This window comes from Phacochoerus africanus, chromosome 4 (assembly GCF_016906955.1).
Source record: "Phacochoerus africanus isolate WHEZ1 chromosome 4, ROS_Pafr_v1, whole genome shotgun sequence".
Lineage (NCBI taxonomy): Eukaryota > Metazoa > Chordata > Mammalia > Artiodactyla > Suidae > Phacochoerus > Phacochoerus africanus.
Genome location: NC_062547.1, coordinates 2,845,231 through 2,868,381, shown reverse-complemented (window position 1 = coordinate 2,868,381; position 23,151 = coordinate 2,845,231). Strand labels below are relative to the sequence as shown.

The window sequence follows — 23,151 nt, the reverse complement described above, 5'->3', positions numbered from 1 at the left end:
ATGTATTCGTGGTACGTGTATATACAATGGAATATTACTCAGCCATAAAGAAGAATGAAATCATGCCATTTGCAGCACCATGGACAGACACAGAGACGATCACCATAGGTGAGGTAAGACTGAGAAAGACAAATATCATATCATGTGGCATCTAATGAAAATGATACAAAAGAACTTATTTATAAAGCAGAAACTCACAGATTTCAAAATCTAACTTAAAACTGCCAAAGGGGAAACTGTCAGGGGGAGGTTAATTAGGAGTTTGGGATTAACATCTACCCTCTCCTGTATATAAAGTAGGTGATGAACAAGGACCTACTGCACAGCCCAGGGAAACCGACTCGACATTCTGTAACAAGCTACAAGGGAAAAAACAACAGACACGTGTACGTATAACTGAATCACTTTGCTGTACATCTGAAACTAACACAACACTGTAAGTCAACTACACTCTAGTAAAAAATTTTTGCTAATTTGAAAATAAAAATTGGCAGCTCATTGCTTGTGTTTCTTCTCACTCTGGGGCCATGCATACACCCAGCACATCAAAGCGTCTCCCAGGACCTCTGAGCTCTGGCTTCACGGAGTCAGCCAGCCCGGGTCGGAACCTCAGCTTCTCAGCTCACCTGCTGTATGACCGTGGGCAAGTGATTGACGCTCCTGTGCCTCGGTTTCCTCACCTGCAAAATGGGGATCACGCTGATGTGTCTTTGCAGGACTACGATGAGGGCCAGAAGGGATGGTGCCGGGCCCGGCAGATACACCTGCCATCACTGTACATGAGACACGGGCCTCTGCGTGTATCTCTTGTAAACCCTGCTTCCCCTTTTGAGGTTGACTGTTTTGTGGTTTATGAGCAAATTCTTGAGATATAGGGTGTTTTGGTTGATGAAAGTTGTGCAGGAAACAAACCTTGGTTTCCACCTGGGGAGGCTTATGGAAGAAAGCCAGTTCCGGTCTTGAGACAGGAGATGAGCGTAGCGCCCACTTCTCTTCATTTGATAGACGCTTCCACCAACAGGTTCAAAGAGCCAGCCCGGCGAGGCCAGAGGCTATGGTCTTGCCTGCCCATCAGAGCCCCTGGCAGCGTCACGAACACCCGTGCTCCTGCCTCGCGCTCCTGTGTTCGTGGGGGTGGGCTGCGCCCAGGCCTCCGTGCCTCTGAAAGGTCTGCTGGTGAGCCTGGTGCCCAGCCAGCTTTCGAGGGCGGGGATGACGGTGCTCCAGTTCACTGGGTGCCAGCAGGAAGCCTGCTAGGACATCCTAACCACCCTGTCTCCTTAACTACCCGATGCCACACATCATGCACGGGCCACCTCTGCTCTCCTTGTGACTCCCGTAAGCGGCCTCTCCTGCCTCACCTCCTGGGGGTGAGGAGCCTTCACCAAGATAATCCCAATGAAATGGGGGGCGAAGGGCTCAAGGCACTGTGCCCGAGGTCGACTCTGCCTCTGAACTCTGGTGTAAACTCACCAGCAAGACTCGTTGTCATTAATCAGGTTTCCTGCTGTAACCCAAAGGGACATACGCCTTAGCCATGCCTGGCTGAGCCAGGCCCTAACCTTACCTCTGACCCGCATGGGGTAGGGGTGGGGGCTGCCCAACTCCCCACCTTGCTTCTCTCTCTGGGACCACTCTCCCCCCCGGGTGCCCACAGGGACACTCGGCTCCCACAGCAGCCTGGGGAAGCGTCAGTGTCATGGGCCAACGCGGGGATTCTGGCACATGGGGCTGATCTGAAAGTGGTACACGCATGCGCCACGGCCCCGTACACGCAACACCCACTTCCTTGCCCCCACCTCTGAGATGAGTTTGCACAACCACCTGCTGACTCCAGCCTCTCTCATCGGAATTCCCAGCGGGAAGACAGCCTTTGCACGGAACTCCCCTCCACCCAAAGCGCTGGCTTCAGGCGGGAGGGAGGGGCGTAGTCAGCCAAGACACTGTCCCCAGGCGGGAGGGAGGGGCGTAGTCAGCCAAGACACTGTCCCAACAACTCAAGGACAGGCTCCTCTCGCACCAAGGCGGAGAGCGGGAAAGTGCAGAGGGTGAGCACCCAAGAAGCGCACGCATGAGGGAGACGGCCCTTCACGGGGGCCCATGCCGTCAAGATGACAAGGTCGGCATTCTGGCAAAGTCCAAGAAGGAGAAGTGAACTTGCATGGACGCTGCAGTCTTTGAAGAGCGAACGTTCCCTTTGGAAGTGGCCCTGGAATCCCCAAGTTCAAGCTGCAGCGTGCCTCTTCACAGAGAAAGTGCAAGCCTGACAAGCTTTGGGTTCCTTCCCGGGGACGAGAGAAAGGAAGGCTCTCGAGAGGGTGGGGGTGGGGAGGACAGTCTGCCTGCCCTTTGGGCAGCTTCCACACAGGGCCCTGCACTTGACCAAGAGCCCAGAAGCCCCAGCCTCCAGGACAGCTTCCTGCCCAAACAAAGGTCCACCTGAAACACGTGAGTCTGCCTAAAACACTCCCTCCAAGGTTAAAGCTTTTCAATGAGAAAAAAAAAAAAAAAAGAAATTTTCTACTGGAAAAACATGCACCTCTAAGGCTATAAGTGATGAAACTCTTTCAGTGGCTGAATCCGGTAACGAGGAAACCAACTCGATGGAGAGTCTCACTCTTTTAAACCCAAGCACCTAAAGGAGAACTTCTGAGCCCCACAAGGTAGCCTTGAAATGAACCGGAAGGAGTGAGGTTCCCAGCCCCCCTGCCCCCCACCTGCCCCGTTAGAGCAGGACCCGTGGTGAAGGGCCTGGGACTGTTTGGGGCCCACTCCTCCTCCGACTTATCTGATACATAATAACACCGATGAAACGCAGCCCGGGGCCAACCATTCCTAGAATCCTGGAATTCAGAGGTTGCCCAGAAAATAAACCTGTTCCAACACAGCAAATACATTTGCACATCAGAGGTTAAAGGCAGTATCAGACGAGGGGCTGTGAAAACAGAAACTCTTGAACGCTCCCGATTTGCACGGAAGCTTCGATCCGACCCGATGGCGTGCCTTCTCTGCCCTGCCCAGGCGTGCGCTGCGAACACGTCCGCCAACCACCACAGCTCTGCTTCCTGGGAGAGGGGTGGGCCCAGTGCACGCTCCGTGGCAGCCCCATGCTTCTTTTATTGACTCGTTTATCAAGGAGGTGATCCGAGGAGCCTAACTACCAGGGAGGTTCTTGCATCTGCAGCTCTCATCTATTATTCAAAACCAAGAACCAGCAACAGCATTGTCAACCTCCTGGAGTATCCGCCTCTCTCTGTCTCTGTCTCACACACACACATGCACACACACACGCACACGCACACGGGAAGGGGCTTACATCACAAGTGCATCCTACGGAAGATGATTCAACCCAGTCTCTCTGCATGTTCATGAGGTTACACATCGAGTTAACCCATGGAACCAGAGTGGGTGCCAGGCTCCCGCACTGCACTGAAGCGGTGGGCGTGCCTCCCACCGTTTAAATGGACAAGAACCCAGGGAGCCCAAGCCTTCATCAGAGCCAGGCTCTGATTGGTCAACAATAGCTTAGGGACCTCTTTCAGACGCGGGATGCCTGGGATAAGTTAAAGCCCCGCCCCCACTTTACCTGGCTCTCTCTCCTCCAATAGCACCGTCCCTTCCAGATTTGCATCCATCACTCTCATCCTCTCCAAGCACGAGCGAATCTGCAGCCCAAAGAGACCCCTGGAAGCTTTAGGCATCTCGGGGAGACACGGCTTCCCAGTGGCCATCTCGCCAAGGCCTGGATTGCCTCCTTCCCAGAATGAACGAGTGTCTGGCCGGCCCCACGGCGGAGGCACCGAGACGGAGCCCGGCTGGAGAGCACACACTCACTCTACTTCCCAAAGCAGACGAGACGGGGCTCGGGTTAGCCCCGAGGAACGCTCTGCCAGGGGACCTCAACTCCCCACAGGGGACGCCTGAACCCAGCAAACCTCTTAAAAATGATTTTTGTCAAGGTACTGCCTCTCCTGTTTGCCTCACACACGCCAACACGGCAACCCCAGGTGAGGCTTGAAGCACGCGGGCGCTCACATCCAGCGAGTTTTTTTAAATGAAGGGGACGCGCCCTCCTTTCGGCCACGAGCCAAAGCTGGTTTTCAAAGCGTCTGAGTTTAAAAGTTCCTTGTTCGTACCATCAACTCCAGCCACCCCTCTTTCCCAGGCTTCGTGGTCTTTAAAGGCCATTATCCATCCGACGGGCCAGTTACCTCGTCTTGCAAACCAACAGACTCTATGCCCCCAACGTCACAGACCGCATGCAAGCAATAGGCACGATACAGTGCTTCCCAACCTGCCTCCGTGGCACCAAAACGGGCGACGGCCCCTCCCGGGGTCTGTGCCAACAGCCACGACAAGGCCAACCACAGATCTACATGTGTCCCTGACATCAGGGCCACTCCCTTTCTCTTCCTTCTTCTAGATCAATGGCCAAGTTCCACGTGGATTCCCGACGCTCCAACGCGTTACAGCCAAGGCCTCAAACACAGCACCAGGGCCCGGCCCGCGGGAATCGGCACCCACAGTGGGTGACATAACCGAGCACCACCTGACCAGGGCAGCCTCCACGCCGGCCCCCGCCGGCCACGCTGCTGAGACCACGGACCCCAACCCAAAGAGAGTCGGCGCTCTCCCCAGGCGGAAAGATCCAGACACCTGTGTCCCTACCTCGATCAAGAAGTCCCCAGTCCTTAGTCCGGCTTGCCAGGCCACCCCGCCTTCATCCACAGACTCCAGGTACTGCAAGGCCGGGAACGCCGGCGTTGGCGTGAATTCTTCGATGGGCGTATCCGCTGGGAAGGCAAGTGATACCGCGTTACAAGCCCAGAAGGTGCTTCCCAGGCGGCCCAGGCCTCCCCCCCGCCTCCGGGGCCCGGGGAGAAGGAGGGCCCTGCGTCTCCGTGGGAAGCGGGTGGTCCAGGCCAGCTCTGCCGGGGAAGGGCTGACACGGGTCAACAGCAACACAAGTAAGGGAGCTCGCGGCGTTCTGGAGCCACCGTCCCCCCATGCCGTCCCCTGAGAAAACACAGGACCGCGTGCGCCCCTGTACATGTCTCCATGTACATGCCTGTCATTTTCTTTAAAAGCATCCGTGACTAAACATTTTCAGTTCTAAAAATGGAAAAGTTCCCCCCAGAACCACATGGAGCTACAGAAACACCACACGGAACCACTCGCCAGATGCACATCCACGTAGACTCGCAACCAAGGGACTTTAACGCGGAGCGTTGACGGAACAGAACGCTGACCCCGTGGGCGGCTGCAGATTTGGGATCCGCTTATGAATTCTCTCTCGCTGGGGGCCCGGCTCTCTGTGGCCACTCTGCGGCCAGCATCCACGGGAGGCCTGGGCCCCCTGCTCCTCAGTCGAGCGAGCCCGGGCTTCCGGGCCCCACGGCGGCAGAGCAGCACTCTAGGGCCAGAGGTGGACTTTGCTGGGTGCTCAGGGGCGGCCGGGGGTGGTGGGCGGGGGGAGGGGAACCACCACGCAGACAGTCACGGACACACGGGGACAGAGGTCTCCTTCCTCCCTCCCTCTGGACAGGCTGCTGCCAGAGAGCAGGTGGGGCCACCGGGGAAGGAGGGAGGGCTCCCCAGCGCAGGTGCGGGACCCCCAGCACCGCGCGGAGGACCTGGGATCAAACTTCCAAATGGTTTCCCCGCACACGCGGCACACAGATGTCTCCTCTCCTGGGGAGGTGATGCCATTTTGTTTTATTTTGGAACGGAAGCCCCCAAGAGAAGGGCTGGTGCTGGGTGCCCTGTTGTGGAATCCGTTCCCGGAGCCCCCCACCACCGGCCACGTGACGTGTGTGCTGCCGGCTGGGCCACGGCAGAGGGGACCATCTTGCCACGTTTCCTTTGCAAAGTCACCTTAGAGGCGGGCGCACGGACGCCTGCCGCACTCGGAGCTGAAGCCCACTCCCGGAACGGGGCAGTTTCCGGATCCCCAAAACTCGGGCCCCAGTCATTCTGGGAATCTGAGACCAGGAGCTCCAAACCCAGCCACCATCGGGCTGAAGTAAAGCACAAAACAGGGATGAAACCACGGATTTGAAAAAAAAAAAAAAAAAGAGTGGGGGGAGGGAGGGGGAGAGCGCGCGAGCACGTTCAGAGCAATGCTGTGTCCAGAAAATTAAAAATATTCCTCAAGGAAGCCCCAGTGTTTTCTGAGTAAGAATGTTAGAGCACACAGTTGTCTAGCAACCGAGTGCCCCCAGGAAAAAGCGTTCTTTCGGAGCTGGGGAGCATTTTTTCATACAGGCGTACACACACACACACACACACACACACACACACACACACACACACACACACACGCGCGTGAATGCCCCCAGGCGGGGAGCAGCTGCTCTTACCTTTCGCCCCTCGGAGCACAAATCCAAAGCCCTCATTGTCTTTCTTCTGCAGAACCACCGTCTTCTCCTCGATAATGCAGTCACTGTAGAGAGAATTCCGGGGACAGCGACCATTACTGTGGCCCATCATCATCACCGCGGCCGGTCCTCCGCCGGGAACGTTCATCATCCTCCAGCCAATTAATCACCCCAGCTCGCCGGATCCAGGCAGCATGGAGGAAGCTAAGCAGGGCGCAGGAGGAGCGAAGGCAGCTGGGGGGCAGGCTAACGGGATAGGCGGGCGCGCAGTGGGGCTCGGAGGGGGGGGCCGGGCAGAGGCAGAGCGGGAGCGAGCGGGAGGCAGGAGTCATACATGGTGGGGCGGCCGCCGAGCGAGGGCCCGGCGGGCTGGCTCCGGGCACCCGAGCGCCGGGAAAGTAAGTGGCCCGCAGGCACGGCCGCAGCGCCTTCCGGAGCCCGGGCCGGACGCAGCAGGCGGGCAGCGCACTGAAATCAGCCGGAGGAGAAATGAGGCGGCAGGGTTTTTTCTTCTTCTTCTTCTTCTTGAAGGGCTTTGAAAACACCATCCGATTCTCGGTGCTGCCTGCACCAGCCGGCACCCGCAGGCGCAGAGACCCCTCCCTCTGGTCCGGGTGAACGCGGGGGCCCCCTCGATCATCCGCGGAGCCCACAATGCCACCGGCGGCGGCGGTGGCGGCGGCGGCGGCGGCGGCAGCTCGGCGTCATCCCGCGCAGAGAAACCGCAGGCTGGCGGAGGGGGCGGCCGACGGGCGGGGGCTTCCAGCGGGAGGGGGCAGGTCACTCCAGTGACACGGAAGCCGCTGCCGGCACGGCCTCCTGGAGGGGGCGACGCGCTGTGGGGCCCGGGAGAAGGGGGCTGCGGGCTCCCCCTTGGAGACACGCTCGAAAGCCACAGCAGCGGCCCCCCGGCACAGCATTTTTTGTTTTTTTTTAAAGGAAAGAAACCCGAAAGCTCCAACTTTGCTTCGGCGGCCAAAGCCTCCCACCATCCCCGGCCACAGCCAGGGCCCGTCGCCACATGGTCGCCCCGCCGCCCGCGGACCCGGGCGCGGGACCGAGGTGGACCTCCCCACCGCCCCTCCCCCCTTCCGGGGGCTGCATCCTTCTAGGAGCCCGGCGGCTGCCCCGGAAGTAAGTCAGGGGCGGGGCGGCTGCTGCGGAGGAGCGGGAGGAGGAGGGGCGGGCGGCAGCCCCGAGAGGCCGTCTCCAGGGTCCTAAGGGGCTGGCGTGGGAGGACAGGGTGGGGAGGAAGGCCCCCCACCCCCAATCCAGCAGGCCCCTGTCTAGGGGGAGGGGGGCGGTGGCAGCAGCATGCCCATGGGCTGGAAGTAGTGAAGGTCAGCTCTGCCCCCACTGGACTGGCCACCTGCAGGGCGCATGTGGCCCCCACGTGCCCACCTGGGTCCCCGGGAGGAGGAGGAGGGACAGGGGTGCTTGGACAGCAGCCAAGAACTTTCCACTGCCGGAGGGGGGATAGAGCAGAGGACACGTGTCCTGACCCGCCACCCAGCCCTCCACCTCCGCATCGGAGGGCGGCCACGCAAGAGAACTCACAGGCGTGACCCTGTCTGCCAGGAAGGGGCCAGCACAGCGGGTCACACACCTTGACAACAGGCAGACCACACAATCCAGGATGACCGGTCCAGGGTGGTCTCTGAACCTGGGAGGTGGGTTTAGCCCCTGGGCTCTGGGTCGGCCTGCCAAGTTCAGAGAGCCCCAGGCCTGGGGGAATCAGCCCACGGGACTGAGGGCTGGAGCATGGCCAGGAGTCCAGGGTGTGAGAGCCCGTGGGAGGGCACACGCTAGCTCTCTAAACCCATTTCCCCGCACATCACAACGTGGTGACAACAAGCCACAGGCCTCCTGGGGTTCCTGTGAGGTCTGATGGGGCGATACCCACAGCCGCGTGCAGTGGAATCAGAGAGCCCCTGGGAGCCATGGCTTTAACCGCATCCGGAACCACCTGGCAGTGAGCCAGGACTGGGGAAGCAGAGGAGCAGAGGGGGAGGAGCTGGGTGGGCAGGGCTCTTCAGTGAGGGACCCTCTACCAGGCCTCTCCATCCCACGCCTCCGCCAACCAGATACAGACTCGGCGGCCCACCTCCTCCCACCTGAACTTCCCAAGTGCACCTGCTGCCACTTTGCTTCCCAGGGCCAGGCTTCCCAGCGCCAGGCTGCTGAAGCCACGTCCTTTGCTCCTGCCTGTCCCCCTGCAGCAGCAGCCCCTGAGACTCTGGGGAGACCATGCCAGCTCAGGATCCTGAACCTACTTCCTGCAGGGACACATGGTCCCCGGTGCCCGCCTCTGCCCAGCTCCGAGGTGCACCTGTCCTGACCCCCAGTCTCTGTTGGCCAATTCCACCCGCTTGGCAGACAACCCCCACAGAGCCCACCGTTGTCCCCCACACTGGGGGCCTGTTAGAGGCAGTGGGCTGGCTGGACACTGGTCGTCTCCCCCTCTACTGACGGCAGGGGCGTGGTGGGTGAGGGATCACCCGGAGATCCCAGCTCTGCTCTGACCCCCAAGGTCACTCTGACCTTCGGGGCCTCAGGGTCCTGTTCTGCCAAGTGGCAATAACAGCAGCGAACATCCTGTGGCCCTCAGGGTAAGTGAGCGAGATGGCCCACCTGAGCGCAGGTACGCAGCACATGTTAATAACAGCACCTGTCCGGAGTGGGCTGGTGGCCTACATGTGCCGACCCCTCCTGCTCCTGTAGGAACCCCTTCCCGGCGCAGGGCAGAGCCCGTCTCCCAAGCCCCCCCCCGAGCCTCTGAGCGGTCCCTAACCTGCTGGGAGGACTTCCTGACCCGCGTGGCTTCCCCCACTTCGCCCCTGATCCATATGTGGTTTCTCACCCTGCTTGCTGAAAAAATGCCAGACTCCTTAGTCTCCCATGTGAAGGGCAACTCAAACGTCTCTCTCGAGCAGTCGTTCAGGATCTAAACAGCCCCAGCCCCCGGCCCATCACCACCTGTCGCACTTTCACTCGCAGCCAGACCTGGGTCTGAATCCCAGCACAGGCATCTACCCGCTTAGCTTCTCAGAGCCTCAGCTTCCCCACCTGCAAAGTGGGGGCAAGAAGGAAGGCCCCTAAAATGCCCACATGAGGGCAGCCACCCCCTCACAACAGGGGAAAGTGCCCTCGTCAGCGTCCCCACCGGCCAAATATCCCAGCAAAGTGACCTCATCGTGCTGATTACTGTGCGTGGGGCCAAGTGCCTCGGTGTTTCTGGATGGAGGAAAGTGGGCACGAAGACAGCGTGGAGACAAGGGAGACCGCAGGGTCCCCAGAAGAGGTCTCTGGATGGTGCCCAGCTCCCTGTCGCCCGCAGAGGCAGGGCAGCTCAGCATCATGGAGCACCTACGGCATGCAGCTGGCTCGGCCCGGGAAGCGGAAAGGCAGTCCCAGGCCGTTAGAAACCTCCGAGCTTGGTAGTGATCCATGCAAAGCAGTGGGAAACTCGAGCAAAAAGAGTCCTTCCCTTAAAACAGGGAAGCTTGTCCAAAGGGCACGACCAACTCCATGGGATCAGACTGGGAAATTCCAGGAGGCTTCCCGGATGAGACCCTCGTGGAGGGGTTCTTTCGGCTGGTTTACGGAGCCTGAAAACGGTCCCCAGATGCCGGCCCTGGCCAGGCCTGGAAGATGTGGCCTCTGTGCACAGCGGCAGAGCTGCGCCCACGCCCCAAGAACCAGAAGCGGCTCGAACCTTGGCCCCGGCCCGCCCCATCCCTGTGCTAGCAGATCCGCTCCCCAGATGCAGAGACCTGGCCTCACTAGGGCAGGGCCTGGGCACCTGCAGTTCCGACCTGCTGTGCAGTCATCATGCGGCCCCTGGGGGCGGGGTCTAGGGAAACAGACAGCCCGGCCCCAAGGGGATCACACCCACCCGCTCCGCATCTTGCCTTTGGACCTTCGCCCTGCACCAGGTCACAGCCCAGCCTCACCGCCTCACCAGAGCCTCCTCCATCTGGCTGGGCCATTTCCCTGCAACGCCCCGACCTTGGCCTTACAATCTACCCCTGTCTTCACGCACTGGGCCTCTGGAGTGCCCACTGCCTTCCAGTCTGTGTTTCCTTTGCCAGCCGCCCCCACCCTCAGTACCAGTCGCCCGGCAGGCCTGCTGAATAGCGTGCGAGCCATCCCAAGCCCTCCCAACGAGAGGCCACCACACAGTCTCGCCACGGGGTCCCCTGCAGCCTTGCTCTCCCCTCTGGTGAGGCCCGTCTCACTTGCGGGCTCCTGGAGAGCGGACATCACGCCCTGTTCTCTGGATCTCCCTACACGGCACACTGCGTGCTGCTGGTGAGATTCTATCTGCCTTTGTTGATGAAACAAAAAATGCGATGCAGCTGTACCCTCTTCAAACATGACTGAACAGGACAGGAGAGCACCTCCATGTGCCCCAAATGTCCCCTCCACCAGCAGCTTCCTGTAACAGGAGCTATGGAAGGCAAAGGGGGCGGGCACTCAGCCCTGCCAAGGACAGTTGTGCAGGTTGTACATAGTACAACTACACAGGATACCATCACACTCACGGCCATCAGAGAACCACATATTTAGTGTGGCAATTTCGGCTCAGCTGGAAGTCAAGTCCCTTAAAGGAGTAGGGACATCTTTCTAGCTCATGCAAAAATGGCGTACAGGCCATTGGCTGCCTTGGAGAACATAAGGGGTGCCCCGTACATGGGTCTACCTGGGGGTATGGGCTGCAGGACGCGGCATCAGGAGAGATCCACAGAGAATCCTATCAATACTGGGAGACACAGCTCCTGGGAACCACACAGGAGAGACGACTAAAGGGTTCCACGTTCTCACAAGAGTCCCACACACTCTGCTGTACACACCTAGAGCGAGGCAGGAGGGCTGTGGGAAACCGGTCGGCCACACAGAGGGCCTCACGGGCCTCACCCTGCTGGCAGACCCAAAGATGCTCCTGCTGGATGTCTGCCTTGCAAGACCACAGACGGTCGAGCCTCAGGTGGCCGTAACTGTGGCAGCCTGCATGGAAGGCTGCCCTTTACTTGGGTCCAGAAGGTGGCAGGCGCCAGTGGTGACAGCTGGCATTTAGGATCTGTCAGTCCCTGAACAAGCTCCCTTGGAGAAGGTGGAAACAGGGAGCCAGGCCCCAGCCGACGCGATGTATGAGCATGTGTGGCCCCAGGACGGCTCTCTGTCTGTCCTGAACCACATGGGAAGGATGGCGGCGGGCATTTGAAATTCGAACACAAAGACTGCTGGGGTAGACCAGATGGCTGCACCCAGGCTCTCAGGATCCCAGCTGGGATCTGACCCTGTCGAGACCAACAGCCACACTTCTCCTGCTCCAGTGGGGCTGGGTTCTGGTCTATAGGCCTAAAGCTCGGGGGCCGATGGTTAAGCGACCATGTTAATTAGTAAATTCCTGCAGCCATTCCTTCCTGAATATCTGCCTGCTAGCTGTCAGGAGATGGACTTGGTTCTTGGCATTTTGGGAGAGAACAAACCAGACCCAGCCTGGCCCTTATGGAGACGTCAGGTTTAAGAGGTTGAATGGCAGTGCCCCCACCCCCGTGTCTGTACATGTGACCTTTTTTTGGGAGTAAGGTCAGCGCAGACAGGAGTAGTTAAGGCTCCCGAGACGCCATCGTCCTGGACTTAGTGAGGGGCCTAAACCAATGACTGGTCCTTATAAGAGAAAAGAGGCGGCGGCTGAGACAGGCTTGGGGAGAGGAGGCTGCGTGCGGCAGGCAGAGACAGGATGCATGCGGCCACAAGCCAAGAAGCACGGAGGCCACTGGCCACACCAGAATCTGCAAAGGGGAGGAAAGACCCTCCGGGGAGCCTCTGGCGAGAGCGTGCTCCCGCCCACACCTTAACCTCGGACTTCTGGCTCCAGAAATGGGGGAAGATTCATTCATTTCTGCTGTTTGGGGCCCCTCTGTCTGTGGTTAGCTGTCACTGTGACATCAGGAAGCTCATACACCAGGCAGCTGGGGAGACAGACAGGAGCCCAGCTGGCACTCAGGTGTGCGGGGTCCCGTGCTGTGAGAACTAGAAGAGGACTTCCTGGAGGAGGAGGACCAATGCATGCATAGGAGCGAGTGGGCTGGGAGGCTGCAGAGGGGAAAAGGGAGAGGAGAACGTCCTAGCCAGGGGCGGGACCACAGGGGTTAAGGCTCTGAGGCACAGCTGAGAGGCAGGAGGTGCCGATACACTAGGCCACGGGCATGAGCCGCCTGCACACACAGGGCCAGCGGATGCGGCAGGGTGGCAGGAGGCTTCAACAATAGAAGCAGCGGGGCCACTCTCCCTGCCCCACCCTTTTCCCAGCCAGGTTTGAGTCCCGCTGGAATGACCCAAGGTTGACCTACAGATGTGGCAGGAACTCTGTCCCACAGCCACGTTGCCTGCTGAACAGTTCACACCCGGAAGTGCCTTGGAAGAGGGCGTGCCTCCATCACTCCCCAAGGACCAGCTTCCCCAAGGCACCAGCGCGAAGCCCTATATGCTGCGGGTTGTCAGCTCGGCCTGGCTCCTCCCGGCAGGAGAAGACGTCGGGCGGGACAAATGCGGCAGCATGAGGGTCAGGGAGGGGCCTACATGCTGGGCACGCGGTGCCTCAGTCAGCAGCACTGGCCCCCTGTGCAAAGCGGTGCGGAGCTGCCGGCACAGAGGCAGCAGCGGTATCGTGGCAACTGGACCCCGTGGCCCAGTCCCCCGGTGGCCTCAAAGCTTTGGGGGCCCCACATACTTGTCTGCGAGCTGGCAAAGGAAACCCATTGGCTCCACGCTCCAAACAGCAAGTAACACGGAAATTAGCCTGCGTTTAATTAAGTGTCTCCAAAATCGAACATGGGGTCGCTTCATTACTGGCTAGATTTCACATCCATCGCGCATCCCTGCTCGTGGAAACTGTCTGCGAGGCAGCTTTTCTCCCTTGGAGAGACTTCCCTCATACGTGGCTGAAGGTGAAGAGGTCACAGGAGCCGCAGGGGTACTGCCGTGAGGTCAGGCAAATGGGTTCAAGGGCGGAATTGCCCACATGCGTCTGGTGAGAAGGTGCACTGAGCGTGGGTGGGGGGTGTGAGGAATGCGCTCACTCCATCTGGGCTGGGGCTGCAGGAGCTCAGGGTGCAGGGCCCCAGGGGGTCTTTCTAAAGCCGGGGAGGGGTGAGCACGGGGGCGACCGTGTATGGGGGGAGACGCTGCGAAAATCCTGAAAGAGGCTGGCATGTGTGTGTCAGCTCGAAAGCTCCTTCCTGGAGCACTGGGGGAACCCGACTCCTCCAGGGCGGGAGCCGGAGCCCGGAGCCCGAGAGGAAGAGGCCGTGTCTCCATCACGCCCCGAGGAAATGCATTCCGGTGACAGCGCCCGACGGAGGCAGGAACTGGGACACTGTTAGAAAGAGGGACCTCCAGGGACTGGGAAGGGCAGTGGCTGTCCTAGAAATTTCCAGGCTCTGCCAATCAGGGGGGATGAGGCTAAACAGAGGCCCGGCTCTTCCAGCAGGAGTGTCAGGGGCCTCAACAGGTGTGCTGGCTGGGCAGAGATGCCAGGCACGGGCAGGCAGCCTGGCTCACGCGGCGGCCCTGGCCACAGGGTGGCACAGAGGGCCACTCTGCGGGTGGGCAGGGCCAGGCCCAGTCCGTGAGAAGGGCTGGCGGCTGCGAGCATGCAGGAGGGGTTTCCTGAGTCACCTGTCACTCACCACCCATGGGGCACCTCTTGGCTCTCGGCCACACACGCTGCTGCTCCCTGAATCCTGCTTCCTGCTTCTGGGTCAAGGGAGCACTGGCCCGCCCAGCCCTTTGCCAGCAGGAGGTTGCCCTAATTCCCAGGGGACGCAAGGCCCCAGGCGATCTGGGTGCTCTGGTGTCACATGGGGGAGATAACGACTGTGGCCACCGCGCCCGGGAGTGACGCTGCTCCGGGAGCCCGGGAGCCCTACCGCTGGAGCGGCGTCATTTCAGCGGCATGAGTGGGGACGCTGGGCCGTCCCCAAGGAGCCCAGACCCCGGCTGCGAGGCGATGTGTTCTTACAGGAGCCGCTTCCTCGACGGCCGGTGGTGAACGCGCCCGCCTGTGCTTACCACACGTCTCCCACCGCACTGCTAACATGATAAGCGATACACGTTTTTCCTAATAGAAGCAATAATGTGCAGAGAACTTGATTCAAATTAAATTGTCTCATTACTTTGCAATAAATCACCCAAAAGCATCTCCTAAGCACTCCACGGGCGTGTTACCTGCCAAGAATGGCTGGTGGAGAAGACAAAAGACACAGCTTAAGTGGCTTCAGGATAATGAAGGGAGGTGATCACCGCGCCCTGCGGAGATGAACGGAATGTGACCTAAAAGGGAGAAGGGCACCGAGGAACCCGAAGGGCCCAGGGGACGGGGGAGGGGGTCCCAGCTTCGCCACACCCGCTCTGTGACCTTGGAGGTCAACACACGGATGTCAGCTGCGGCCTTGAAACGTCCCAATGGGGTAAGAAATGGGGTTCAAAGAAAGAAATCAGGAGTTTGGGATTGACAGATACACACTATTGTATATAAAACAGATAAACACAAGGACCTACTGTGTAGCACAGGGAACTCGAGTCAATATCCTGGATTAACTTAGGATGAAAAGGACTAAAGAAGAAAAAAAACAGGGAACTGAATCACTTTGCTGTGCACCTGAAACTAACACAACATTACGAATCAACTCTACTTCAATTCAAAAAAAAAAAAGAAAGAAAGAAAGATGGAGTTCCTGTCGTGGCGCAGTGGTTAACGAATCTGACTAGGAACCATGAGGTTGCAGGTTCGATCCCTGGCCTTGCTCAGTGGGTTAAGGATTCAGCGTTGCCTTGAGCTGTGGTGTAGGTCGCAGACGCGGCTCGGATCCCGTGTTGCTGTGGCTCTGGCGTAGGCTGGCGGCTACAGCTCCGCTTAGACCCCTAGCCTGGGCATCTCCATATGCCGAGGGAGCAGCCCTAGAAAAAAGGCAAAAAGAGGGAAAAAAAAAAAAAGATGGAGCTCCTGTCTATGGCTCAGTGGTTAATGAACCTGACCAGTGCCCATGAGGACTCGGGTTCAATCCCTGGCCTTGCTCAGTGGGTTAAGAATCCAGCATTGCCGTGAGCTGTGGTGTAGGTTGCAGACGTGGCTCAGAACCCACGTTGCTGTGGCTGTGGTGTAGGCCAGTGGCTACAGCTCCAATTCGACCCCTCGCCTAGAAACCTCCACATGCTGCAGGTGCAGCCCAAAAAAGACCAAAAAAAATAAATAAATAAATAAATAAAAGAGGAAAGAAAGTCCTCAGGGCAGGCAGGCAGGTGTGGTGTACAGAGGGTGGCAGGCTCTATCAGTTAGTGAGAAAGGGCCTTGGACTTTCCTTCTGCAAACATTAAGCGCCGAAATACCTGCACGTGCTCCCTACGTAAAAGAATCTCCTTAACATCAGCGGAGCTCCCCAGGCGCCCTGCCTGCTAAGGTATGAGCAGACCCCGGAGGTACGCGGGTCTGGTTCCAGACCACTGAAGTAAAGCGACTGCGGTGTTTCGGTTTGCCAGCGCCTCTAGAAGGGATGTTTACGCCACACCGCAGCCGGTTAAGCGGACAAAAGCATCCTGTCTAAGAAAACAACGTACGTACCTTCATCAAAACGTATTTTATCGCTAAAACATGCTAACCGCGATCTGGGTCTTCAGTGAGTTGTCATCGTTTTGTAATGAGAATCACGTCAACGATGTGTGATCAGGAACAATGAAACAGTTTTAAATACTGTGACAATTACCGAAACGGGACACAGGGGCATGGTACAATAAGTGACTCTTGTTGGAAAAATGACGCCCATAGGCTGGCTCGAGCCAGAGTCGCCCTAAGCCTTCAGTTGCTAAAAAAAGCACAATGACATGCAATAAAGTCAGGTGCACCTGTCCGGACTTCACGGGCGCTTACAGGGCGCTCCTCTGTGTCACAAAACCAAGAGGCGGGGACCCGCGAGGTGGTGGTGGTAGGGGCACCCAGGCACCTCGCTCTGCTTCAAAGCTGGCAGGAGCACCTGAGGCTCTGCCTGTGTAGACGCTGCGTGCTGCCCTCATGAGCAATGGCTGCAGGCGTGTCACCAGACGAGCAGGGAGTTCAGCCTCGTAGGGTGCCCCCGCCCCCGGCGGCCAGGGAAAAGATGCCCCGGGTTCCAGGACTGGAGAAAAAAGCCTTGGGACCCACACGAGAGGGACGCAGAATAGCCAGGTATTGGCCCAACCCAAGGAGTCTTCCTGAGGCCTCTGTTCCCTCTCAACCTGTCACAAGTGCCATCAGCTGGAGCGCCAAGACACAGCTGGCATTTGTACATCCGTCCTGACCTCCCCCTATTCTGAGGGCCCATCCCTCTCACCTGAGGACCGTGAAAGCTTGCTAAGCCTCTGCTGATTCACTCCTGATTATAAAAATCTTAAAACAGATCATATCTTTGTCACATAAAAATATTCCTACAGCTTCCCATCAGATTTGGCGAAAAAAAATCCAAATTCCCCACCATGGCTAAGACCCTTTGTGATCTGACCCATGCTTCTCATTCTCCCTGTTGCGGCCACACTGCTCTCCTCTGCTCCCCAGCGGGCCAACCTCATCCCCACTGCAGTGCCTGTTCACACCCGAGCTCTCCCTGGGTGCCGCTCTAGGCCTTCACGAGTCAGACTCCATCACTGTTTGGGTCCTGAAGTCACTTGTGCACAGAGCCTCTCCTACAGCCCAGACACGGCTTCTGTGTCCCAAGTGCTCTGCCCTTCCCTCTGCTTTACTTTCCGCTCCTCGCTCACTGTATTTGAAGCTCTGGCACGTTTATATGTCACCATCTGACCCTCCCAGTAGTGCGGGGGTGCCTTCCATTGCTCCCCACCCCGGCCTGGCCCTGCCCACCTCGCTTCTATGTGGAGAAGGCCCTCTTTCTCGTCCTGGCTCTGGCAAAGGCTGGCAGACGGGACCCTCTGCCACTCAGGGGTTGGGTATTCCCGTCTGTGAAATGGAAGAACATTCCAGCAGGTGCTGAAATGATGCTCGCTGACTCATCAAATCAAACCTCAGCCCGGGGCTCTGGCGCACGGCCTGTGGTACGTATGGGGCGACCCACTGTCCTGGGCTTCCCAGGTCTGAGGGGTCTCCGGAGACATGGGGCTTTCGGTTTTAAAACCAGGCTGGTCCTACGCAAACCAGGAAGAGACAGAGGCCCCCAGGTCCCCCACCTGCAGGAGGGAGCATGGTGCCCACAGCCCGTGTAAGCCACTCTTGCACACTGCTTCCCCTGAGACCCTAGCCACCCTCTGGGAGGGTGGGGTCCTTCTCCTCCGAGTCCCTGAAGCTGTTGGGGGAAGGGCCTGCCCAGGGTCACGTGACGCATGCAGGGGCAGGGTCAAGGTGTCAACCTTGGCCTTTGACCCTGAACTGAACGTTCTTTAAAAAAAAAAAAGCAAAAAAACAAAAAACCCAAAACCAAGGGAATAGGACAAGAGCTTGGCATTTTGCTGGGAGCGCAGGAAGGAGCTGTGGTTACTTTTCTTCCTTTGGTGAAAATGACAGGCCAAGCCATCCCATCTGTCCATCTTGAGTTTGTCCAAAAAGACCATGCTGAGTGGGTTGCGGGGCAGGCACTCGAGTTCCTGTGGCAAGCCCCGTTCCCGGGTCGCTCTGGGGAGGTGGGCGTCCGGCTATACCACCAGATCTCGGGTGGCTTTGGGGAGGAGGCAGAACCCAGGCAGGGCCTGGGGCTGGAGGGCTTGCCCTGAACCCCCAGCTGTCCCACCGGCCCACCTGGGGTGGCGGTGACCTTGGAGGTGAGAGGTCATGAGAGACCCAGGCCAGCCCCTGGCTGGAGGGGAGAGCCCGGCCACCCTTCCCGTCCACTCCAGATCACCAATCCCCGTCCACAGGAGCTTCTTGCTTTTGTTCCAAGGGTTGAGGCTTGGATGGACAGGGCCTTCACTGAAGGGGCAGTTCTAGAAGTCACTCAAGAAGGAAGGAGACACGTTTTCAGGTGGACGGAGCACACTGACCAGCCCTTTGAAAGGAGCTCTGCATAGGTTCTAGATCCGAGGTTGCTGTAAAGGGAGTCAGTATTTCAGGTGTTCTGGGCCCAACGGTCCCTGTTGCAACTACTCATTCTGCTGCATGTGGCCAAAGGCAGCCATGACACGATGCGGATGAGTGGGCAGAGCCGTGTTCCAATAAAGCTTTATTTACAAAAACAAATGGTGGGCCGGGTTGGGCCTGAGGGTTATAGGTGATAAAGACACAACCTGCCAGTCCTAAAGACACCTGAATTGATACAAATAATCCCCGTATGTGCGTGCCTTGCGATAACCCACATGAACCTACATATAAGAAGAGCTAAGACAAGTCTTAATTCTTCTACACAAGCAATCCTTAATATGACTGCACAAGGGCGCCTGGTCTGACACAACATCTGAGCTTTTCCTCTAAAAAGGAAAAAAATCTTTTCAGAAATGGGGTCATCTGTGAGATGCCCTAGAAAGGTTCAGCAGGATCCACACAGGGAATCCTTTTTCTGAAACACAAAGAGACCCCCTGCCCCCGCCCCCGCCCCCAGGTACTGTGTCTAGGTTTTTGTGCTCAGTCGACTCAAATTAGGAGCAGGTCTGAATCTGGCTTAATTAGCAGTGATAGATAAGGAAGAATGGTGGGTATTATGTTCATGATGCAACGGTCTTCGAGCACTTCTGGTTGCCAGGCACAGTTCTAAGGGCGTCCTGTGTTACATTCACTGAGTCCTCCTGACGACCCCCAGGAAGGAGGTACTGTTGTTCCTCCCACTCTCCGGATGAGGGAACCGAGGCACAGAGAGGTTAAGTGATTTGCACAAGGACACACAGCTGGAAACCAGACTGGGTGGAGCTAGAGCTACGTCTGAGGACTGCATGACACCTAAGAGCTATGGGTCACCGGCCAGGTGGGGAAGGACCCCGGGGTGTCAGGGAACACTGGATCTCGCAGTATATTCTGGAGAAGGTATCACAGACTTCCTGGCAACATCTGAGCTGCCCGGACAGCTCCCCCGTGGGGTGGCGGGGGGGTGGGGGGGCTGAGAAGACGCTGCTCCACATCGAAATGGCCAGAACCGGAAGTGGTGTGTCACACGCTGTGGGTGGGGAACGCGAGGAGGGAAGAACACAGTGGGGGGAGCAGAGCCACAAGCAAAACGAGCCCTGACACCGAAACCCGGGGCAGGAACAGCTGTGTGAGGTTCAGCATCAAAATTGCATGTTGAGTTCTGGCAATGCCAGGCCTGACGATTCTGCCTGGCCACTAACGAGCCATCTGCCAAATGAGAAGAGTCTTCCTGGCCCAGAGGCGCGCTGTTCTTGGGCTCATTCTTTTACTTCTACCTGCAACCCACCCTGTGGGCTTGCTCATGTTGTGTGCCACACTCCTATTCATCCTTCAAAACCCACTTCAACAGCCACCACTTCCAGGAGCAGCCTTGCTGCTTAGAGGCACAGCACTGAGCTTTGTCCCTTGCACACCACACCCTTCGGTCCTTCTCTCGGCCTGCTTTCTACCACCGAGCCTGGGAAAGTCAGATCCCTGCTCTTCCAGTTCCCTTGCCGCTATGGATGGTCATAGGACATGGCTTTGGCTAATGAGACCCAAGGGCGAGTCTCCTGGGCCCTCCGGGAAAGATTTTACCTGGGGCGGCAAGATCAGAGGAGTGCTTCCTGGTTCTTTTTTCCCCTATAGCCTCCCTCCGTCTCTGCGGCATGTGGAAGCTCCCGGGCCAGGGGTCGAATTGGAGCTGCAGCTGCCAGCCTACATCCCAGCCACAGCCACGCGGGATCCTGAACCCACTAAGTAAGGCCAGCGATGGTTCCGCATCCTCAGGGAGACAATGATGGTTCCTTAACCCGCGGTGCTACAACGACGACTCCTTCTCCCTATGTCCTTGCATAAGATTTGCTCGGAGAATATGAAACACACAGCTGTGGTCACTATCCTGTGGCCATAAGGGAAAGGCCAGGGGGCTTTGCAGAGACGCCCCCGACCCGTGGGACAAACGCTGTACGCGCCTTCCTCCAGGTTCACTAGCGCGTTTTTTAGTTATTTGCAGGCGAAAGCTTCCTAACGCACGTCTGGTGGTCCAAGCACGGACGGCAGGGGGGTTGATGAGAGAGTAGAGGAAACAGACAAAGCCCAGATTTCAGGCTGCTAAGACTGCCTGATGGATCAAGCCGCTTTCAAGTTCCCTTATGGGCGAGAAAGAGTCCTCCAGCCCCGCCTCCTTCACGGACCGCTCGCTGGCACGGAGGACCCGGGAGCTCTGGCGACCCAGACCCGAAGTCGGGCACAACCTTCCACTTTCCAAGGAAATTTGATCACAGCCTCATCTCAAATGGACTCAGTTCAGAAAGTTGAGCACTGAATGAATGTGGTTTTCTTGGTTTCGGCCAAGACTAATTTCCCGCTGGCCACAACACAGACTCCCTGAGCATCCTGGTTGATCCGAAGCAGAGCAGCAAAAACCGGGTGGGGTGGCGGGAGGGGGGTGTCATGTGCTTGGGGATACAAACACAGCAGAGCTGGGAAACGTCCAGAAAGTCAGCCCAAGTAAAGAATGAAAGATTTCAGACCCAGACGGGGCCCTCACGACGGCATGGACCAGCCCCTCCAGCTTACAGCAGGGAAAGGAGGGGCCTAGAGGGGCTGAGGTCTGGACCTGACCAAGTCCACGGTGGGGCCGAGCCGCTCCATCCTCTGACACCTGCCCCCCCACGCCTCCACCACCAAGGGTCTCCATTCTGGAAACGTCTCTGAGGCTCCGCTGATCCACATGGCTAGAGCAGTGCATTTTCCCCTTTCGAAACCAGCAGGTAACCTCGAACCGTCTTCTGAGCATCCGAGGACACTTGGTGCTGGCTGGCGCCTCCCGCTCAACAGCTACCCACGACTGTGGAGGGTCCTGCGTCTACATCAAACCCCTCGGACCTTCAGCGTTGACACGGACAAGGCTCCGAATCAGGCTCCTCCTGAGCTGGGGAGACACCCCTCCCGCGAGGCTCCTGCAGGGGAACTGCCCTGACGTGTCCCCCGTGAGCCGAGCTGTCGCTCCCAATACCGCCTCCAGCCCCTGCTGTCCTTCTGCGTCTCCCCGAGAAGGACAACACCCTCCGACTGAGCTGCTTGCCCCCAGCCGTGCGTCCCCTCCATGCACAGCGGCTCGGCCCCACCGTGGACTTGGTCAGGTCCAGACCTCATCAGCTCCCTTCGGCGGCGCTTGCTGGGGAAGGGGATGCAGTGAGCTGAGCCTCGGGAGACCGCAGGCAGCCCAGACGCCAGGCTGCGCCGTCTGTTGTCTAAAACCGCCTCATTCTCCCTCGTTTTCTTCATTATTCTTTCTTAAAGCCTGAGTCCCACCACATGGCCAGCCCCGCCAGGCCATCTGTCTCCCGGGTCCCCTGTGCGGGGGCAGCCAGCCCATCCTCACGGCTCTAATGATGATTTGCTTGTTGCCAGTTTGCCCTGAACAGACATTTCCCTGTGCGCAACCTGCTCGGGTCCAGGCACCTGTCTCCAAGGCCAGGCGGCATCTCTGTTTTCCTTCCTGTCTCCCGCAAGACAACCAGCCCGACTTGTTCTGCATGTACCCCTCCTTCTACCCCCCACTCACTCACTCGCACTCATCCGCGGCTCTTAGGATGCTGGAGTTGATCCAGACAGATTTCGGCTGAAACAGACTCTCTGGAACTTCCCTCCTTCTCCCCACGCCCCCACCCCCTTCCTCCCACGCTGCTGAGAACAGGATGACACCACCAACAGGTGACTGCGGAGCTCACCAATGTGAACACAGATGATACACAGGGCAGCGCCTGCAGCCACCACGGGCCCGGGTTCACAACGTGCCAGGCCCGTGTGAAGCCCCTACATCCACACACAGGAGGGAGGCAAGGGTTTCTTCCCCACTTTCCCAATGAGGACAGGTGGCTCAGAGAGGTGCAGGGACCAGCCCAAGGCCACACAGCTGTGAACGCACACCCCAGCACCTTGTGCAAATCAGAGCCAGGGCTCCTTGTAGGCCCCTGGTTGTGGAGCTACCAACAGGCATGGTGATCTATTTCCAAACTCCCCCCCGCCCCACCGCCAGGGCCCACCTAGGTGTGAGTTTCACCTCCGGGCGGGGTTGCCGAGCCTCCACCCTGAGCCACGTGGTTATAGAACTTCAGGCTTTAGCACAAGCCCCATGGAAAGGGATGGAAGAGGGGTGGGTGGCAACTGGCGGGTCTCAGCCCCGGGCGCTTGCTGGGGATGCTGGTGGGCCCGAGGGAAGACCCACGGCGGTCCAGTGGCTGGAGAGTGTCCCCCCAGGGTGTTCCCTGGTGATGCAGCGGGTTGATCTGGTGGTGTCACTGCAGCAGCTCGAGTCACTGCTGCGGTGCGGGTTCGGCTCCTGGTCTGGGAACATCCAGGCACAGCCAGAGAGCGAGCGAGAGCGAGCGTGAGCAGACACATTACCCCAAACCCAGGTCCCCCCTGAACTCAGAATGCAACGTATCAGGACACGGGGTCTTGGCAGAAGTAACGAAGGACTGAGGAAAGATCGGTCTGGCCCTGGGCCCCTGCGTCCCGTCAGGGCTGTCCTGACAAGAAGGGAGACGGAGGAGGAGGAGGTGACGCGAGGGCAGGAAGAGGCTGGAGGGGATGCAGCCACAGCCCAGGGTCGCCCGGGGCCCCGGAAGGTGGAAGAGGCAGGGAGGACCCTCTCGCGACGCTCAGGAGGAGTGGCCCTGCCTG

General features: G+C 58.5%; 1 protein-coding gene across 7 annotated transcripts in view; it reads right to left on the bottom strand.

Annotated features, from left to right (window-relative positions):
* The window catches only part of SHANK2 (SH3 and multiple ankyrin repeat domains 2), a 517,908-nt gene that overhangs the window by 144,855 nt on the left and 349,902 nt on the right, over positions 1-23,151 (bottom strand). For all 7 annotated transcript variants that reach the window (XM_047775007.1, XM_047775012.1, XM_047775005.1 and 4 more), the window contains 2 exons: positions 6,360-6,442; positions 4,669-4,793 (listed from right to left, as the gene is read on the bottom strand). In XM_047775007.1, coding sequence (XP_047630963.1) covers positions 4,669-4,793; positions 6,360-6,442 — 208 coding nt within the window. The remainder of the gene's footprint in view (positions 1-4,668; positions 4,794-6,359; positions 6,443-23,151) is intronic.